The sequence below is a fragment of the Macrobrachium nipponense genome, chromosome 26 (assembly GCF_015104395.2).
Source record: "Macrobrachium nipponense isolate FS-2020 chromosome 26, ASM1510439v2, whole genome shotgun sequence".
Lineage (NCBI taxonomy): Eukaryota > Metazoa > Arthropoda > Malacostraca > Decapoda > Palaemonidae > Macrobrachium > Macrobrachium nipponense.
The window spans coordinates 25,698,638-25,704,980 of NC_087215.1; the positions used below are offsets into that span (position 1 = coordinate 25,698,638).

At 35.9% G+C, this 6,343-nt stretch overlaps 1 protein-coding gene across 3 annotated transcripts in view; it reads right to left on the reverse strand.

The window, feature by feature from the left end:
- Nucleotides 1–1,499, reverse strand: part of LOC135200078 (E3 ubiquitin-protein ligase TRIM32-like) — an 18,292-nt gene extending 16,793 nt beyond the window's left edge. For all 3 annotated transcript variants that reach the window (XR_010311200.1, XM_064228373.1, XM_064228372.1), the window contains exon 1: nucleotides 1,357–1,499. Coding sequence is in view for 2 of the 3 variants with exons in the window: in XM_064228373.1 (XP_064084443.1) it covers nucleotides 1,357–1,359 (3 nt within the window). In the remaining variant the exon portion in view is untranslated. The remainder of the gene's footprint in view (nucleotides 1–1,356) is intronic.
- Nucleotides 1,500–6,343: the final 4,844 nt, after the last annotated feature.

Here is a 6,343-nt window from a genome sequence, read left to right on the forward strand (position 1 = left end):
GTAGTTCCACAGCAAGCACTCCTATCTGCAATTGAGAATGCATACGGTTACTTAATTAATGAGTTAGTAGAGTAAATAAGGAAGAATTGAAGGAGTGCATTTAGGGTGCCAAAGCAACTCGATCCTGCAGCATTGACGTATACACTGATGTTAAGAATGTTACGCATTTCACTTATGAACGCAAGTCTCATTGAAGGAAATCTCATAGAAAAGAAAATAAAATAGTTAGAGGAAATAATAGGAAAATGACGATTTCAAGAACCTTAATTCGGACACATCACCTACAGATGGTGGTTTCCTCATCTTAGGGTCCCAGCGTTGGAGGGTAATAGTGAAAAGGGTTCACAACAAAAGTTACTCAGGCTTCTAGACCAGCCACATGGGAAGAACAAGGGGCGGCTTCAAGGGAGTGAGAAGACTGCAAGTGTCCTGGGTAGTGTATCCAGCATCTCTTAGGTTGACCTGCCCACGTGATTCCCTTTACAACGTCGTAGGATTATGATTTCTCTACTTTCAGGTGGTGTTGATTTCACCGGTATTCCGTTTTCTATAGGAGTCACGCATGTGGCGTGAGTGAGTGGACAGTCCTATGGGGAGTCACTCATATCCCAGTGGCATGGCAGCCGACACGTGGGAGGAAGTTGACTTTCTCCTCAGTCACTCCAGTTCTGGGGAAGGAAGTCCCGAGGACTACACTTGGAAGTAAGGCCTCAGGCAGATTACTCAGTCACAGGAAGATTAAAGCTTGCCCCAAGGTGGGGGTTGGGGAGGAGAGATGTCAGAGGGGGCGAATAATTTCCCACAGCTTCCCTTTATTCAAAATCTTTACTGTAGAAAAATGACAATGAGTATAACTCTTATTATGAATTCAAGGAAAGTTAATTATTTATTCCTACTTCATATATTATTATTATAATTCTTGTATGGTGAGTTATCTTAGAAGAGATTTCCTTCGTCACAATATATATATATATATATATATATATATATATATATATATATATATATATATATATATATATATATATATATATATATATATATGTATATATATATATATATATATATATATATATATATATATATATATATATATATAATATCCCAATGAGCTCTACAACTTCTCGGGTTTCTTGCACTTCCTAGATACACAGATACACTGACCACTACTAGATTAAATCAGAGTGAGGAATATATGAGGAGGCTATTCCATCCTTGGTGTGATTCAAACCTCTCAACATTAGGTTAAAGCAAAGAGATGCCACCGCACTCTGCAGTATGCGCTACCAAGGAAAGGAAGGTCCCTTCATTTATTCCTTATTGAAATCAGTTTTATAGTGATGTTTTATAACTCACCATTACTTTATATCTTGAAATGTCCGCCCTAATTGTGGCTGTGATTCGATGGAGCTATTGTTAGCTGTCCAGCCAATCAATATAATGCCTGGAGCTAATTCTAAGCTGTAGCCTAACACATGGTTTTGATTCACGTAATCAGGAACAACCAATGAACAACCGAGATGAAAAATCAGATAAGGATAGGAAATGGTAAACCATTTTGGGCGGATCAATTCATTCCTTATCTTCATATCAGTCGCAGAACAATGCGATCTATATCTCGTCGCTTCTGCTGTAGATAAGTTTCAGTACATACAAAGGAGCCTTAACCGCTTTCCCCCAGAACTGAACTGAGTACTGTACATTCGATGTAGAGCAGTGGACGTGGTTTGACTTTTTTTTTCTTCGTATTCCAAAAACTAAGTCGTTCACGAGGAACAAGCCTAAATGTCCTTCCACTTGCAAAACGATCTTTCTAAGAACATGAAGCTGACATGTTTAAAAAAATGGAGAAAATAAATTACCCCATGAATAAATGTCAATTAAACAGGCTGAGAAACGGTTATTTGGGACTACCTTGACGTGGTGAGGGGCTCTTGAAGCATACGAATTTGTTGCTGGAATCAAACCCAAGTGTCCCATATATCATTAAATATTTATTTACATTAATTTTTTTGGAATTTTCCACTTTTGCTAAAATTTATTAGATCTGATAAATAGGAAAAGATATCATAGCTCAGAATGGGTTTATAGCCGAAACTAAATAGTGGGAACTGTGGTAGGACTATCAACTGCCCGATAATGTTCGGACCTGAGAGATATCAGGTGGAACTATTCTGCAGGGCTGGACCACGGATTCCAGGGGCAGTCTGGTTCTGGGGATAGGACTTGTAGCATTCTATCTGGTTTGCCGATACATGATTAGGGTGAGGATGATTTTATTGTTGTAATACTTTCTGTCCTAGCAAGTGGGTTTGGCTTACACTTGGGTTACGGTAATCATGTTGTGCCATGCCCTATGGGGTAGGGTAGGGATGCGGACATTTGGGTGTCGTTTCTCACTTGCGCCTTAGTGGAGGAGTAAACTCCGTGAAAGGCTGATGATATCTTTTTAAGGTTTTCAGGATTTTTTTTACACTTCAATCTTTATGACATAAAAATAAAGATTCAAGTACTCCTGGACCCTTTGATGGTAGCGACTCGGCAGTTGACGACTGCTGGAAATTCCTCCTCTGACAATCTTTGCGTAGAACATTTCAAGAAGCGGTCCACTGTAATTACATTGGGACCCTATGCTCCAGTACAGAGCAAACCTCATAACCCAGCTAAAAAAAATAAAACATCGTCTAGACCAAACCTTGATTCACTTTGAATCTGCTTTTGGGAGTGGAAGTTGGTCAAGATTCCCGACCTTGGAAACGGACAGGAAAATATTTGCATTAAAATTAGAAAATTTCTTATTGAATAGACATTCACCTTCTGAAATATCATTCAGACAAATAAAAGACCATATGTGGTTGATAGAAACCACAACTAAATATCAGTCAGAAAATTACCCAACTATAAAAAAACATCGATAATATAAAGGTACAAAAGAAAAAACATAACTTATGAACAGTGTTTAGGGTACCATAGTACTCCCTGATGACATTGAGGAGCCAATAGAAAAGAATATGTTATGTACTGGATTCTCTTAAAAATTATTTACTATATACCCAAGCTAATAAAAATGATAACTGATAAACTTAAAGATTTACTTAACAATGCCAAGGAACCTACGTTACTAGTAGGTGATTTTAATGCTCACAACCCAGTCTGGGACTGTAATTGTACAAACTCAAATAAAGCAGGAAGTAAAATAGAAGAATTCATAGATTCAAATGACATGTGCTGTATAAATGATAATGAAATTAACACACATTTTTCAAAGACACATGAAAATTTCACCTCAGTAGACTTAACACTTTGTGCAACAAGCATAGTAGACAGATTAGATTAGAATACAGTTGATGACCTGCATACCAGTGACCATTTTCCAATATTTTCATTATTACAAAATAATCCTGCCAAGCATGTCCCTCAGTATAAGATTTTTAAAGCAGACTTGGAGCGGTATGAATTCCACACCAGGAATATGCCACCATATGAATGTGTAGTACAAGATCATAATGAAACAATTAGGTTTCTTGTTAATCTCTTAAAAAGTGCTGCTGATAAAGCAGTAATACGTACCAAAGTCAAAGTCTCATCAAACAAGCACAAAGTCCCATGGTGGTCTGAAAGACTAACAGAATTACTAAAAATAAGACACCAAATTGGAAGACAATTAGATAATTGGAATAGAAAGTTCAGTAAAATAAATAAAACATTACCAATATTAGAAGGAAATTTACAATACATTAAAACCTCTAACACAATATCTGCAAAATTGAAAAAGGAAGTAATTCAAGGAAGAATCATTTCATGGAGGAAATTATGCATCAGCTATTTCTTAACAATACTCCCCTACAAAAGATATGGGATAAGTCAGGAAAATAAATGGTACCCATTTTAAACCATCCAGACATGCCATATTAAAAAATAGTAAAAGAATACTAGACCCAAAAGAAATAAGCACTATAATAGGAAAAGACTTAGCAAATTTAAGTAGTGATCAAAAATGATTAATACAATAAATTTTGAAACAGAAGATATTGTAATAGAAAATTTCATATGAAAGAGTTGAATGTTTTGAAATGATCTGCCACTTAGCACCTTTGGTAAAGTCATACCTATTACAATTTTATAATTATTTATGGCTTCAAAATTTATTTCCTGATGAATGGCGTAGAGCTATAACAATTTTCATCCCCAGACCTGGAAAGCATCCAAGCAATGTAAATAATTGCAGACCAGTTTCTCTAACAAGTTGCTTATGCAAATTATTAGAGAAAATGGTAAATGCTCAACTAAGGTGGCACATTCGAGAAAATAAAATTTTCTCGGATGTAACAGATCTATTAGATTCTCTCTCTATCTTAGAAGACCATATAATATACATAGAGGATTTGAACATAAACAAATATCTGTAGCTCTCTTTTTTTTTCTTTTTATGTTAAAACAGCATACGATACTACTACATGGAGATATGCTATATTAAAAATTTTACAAAAAATGTATCTGTGAACATTTACAAATGTTCATTGAAAACTTTTTGAAAACTTGCAGTTTTCAAGTGAGAATTGATGATGTATTGCCCAGAACATTTCCACTTGAAAATGGTGTTCCACAGGGAAGTGTCCTTACTGGCACACTGTTTACTTTAGTATTTAATGATATTTGTAATCTACCAACTGAAATTAAAAGTAACCTGTATATGGATGATTTTACGATATATTATTCAGCATCCCGCATAAAACATGCAGAGCAAATCATTAATAAAATTACAGTAGTACCTCGTATTTCGAACTTAATCTGTTCCAGAAGGCTGTTCGAAGTACGATTTGTTCGAAATGTGAAACAAATATCCCCATAAGAAATAAAGGGAATCAGGATAATTCGTTCCAGCCAACCCAAAAAGTCCCTCTTTTCACATTTTTTCTATTATTAATGTGTTCAAAAGTTAAATCAAGAGTGTAAAGTAATGAAACAGTACGTTATATGAAGTAAAATTTTCCAAATTTTTTTATTTCTGTTTACGATTTACGAACTGTGGGAAAAATGACGCCGGCTGCTGGGGGATGGAGGGAGGAGAGACAAGAACCCTTTTGAGCAAATCGAATTGATTGCAGTATGCAAAGGTTGATAACAAAATACATTTTATTCACATTAGGTACAAAGATAATTAAAGGAATCGATAGTGTGTGTCCCCAAATGTGTCTGAGAGACCTTACCTTACCTTACCTTACATCTTGTTCGGGTTGCCCCAGGTCCCTCAGTGTGAGGCACCTCTAATGTCTACCAGAGAGTTGCTAGTACATCTTCCGGTATATTTTGCATCTTCCAATCTTGGATGGTCTGGGATGCAGTTTAGATATTTGTCGAGCTTATTCTTAAACACATCTACGCTCACTCCTGATATATTCCTCAGATGAGCTGGCAACGCATTGAATAGACGCTGCATTATCGATGCTGGTGCGTAGTGGATTAATGTCCTGTGTGCTTTCCTTATTTTTCCTGGTATAGTTTTGGGCACTATTAATCTACCTCTGCTTGCTCTTTCTGATATTTTTAGTTCCATGATATTTTCTGCTATTCCTTCTATCTGTTTCCATGCCTGAATTATCATGTAGCGTTCTCTTCTCCTTTCTAGACTATATAATTTTAAGAATTGTAGTCTTTCCCAGTAGTCTAGGTCCTTAACTTCTTCTATTCTAGCTGTAAAGGACCTTTGTACACTCTCTATTTGTGCAATATCCTTTTGATAGTGTGGGTACCATATCATATTGCAATATTCAAGTGGACTACGAACATATGTTTTATAAAGCATAATCATGTGTTCAGCTTTTCTTGTTTTGAAGTGCCGTAACAACATTCCCATTTTTGCTTTACATTTTGCCAACAGAGTTGCTATTTGATCATTGCATAACATGTTCCTATTCATCATCACACCAAGGTCTTTAACTGCTTCCTTATTTGTGATGGTCTCATTATTAGGTCCCTTATATGCATATAGCTTTCTTTCTCTGTCTCCATAATTTATTGATTCAAATTTATCAGAGTTAAATACCATCCTATTTACCTCTGCCCAATCATATACTTTGTTAAGGTCTCTTTGTAGAGCGTTCCTATCTTCATCACAAGTAATTTCTCTACTTATTCTTGTGTCATCTGCGAAACTACTCACTACCGAATCCTTAACATTATTGTCTATGTCTTCAATCATAATAACAAACAGTATTGCAGCTAACACCGTACCTTGCGGCACACCGGATATTACCTTGGCTTCATCCGATTTCTCGTCGTTTGCAATAACTATCTGTTTTCTGTTGTGTAAAAATTCTTTTAACCATCTTCCTACTTTATC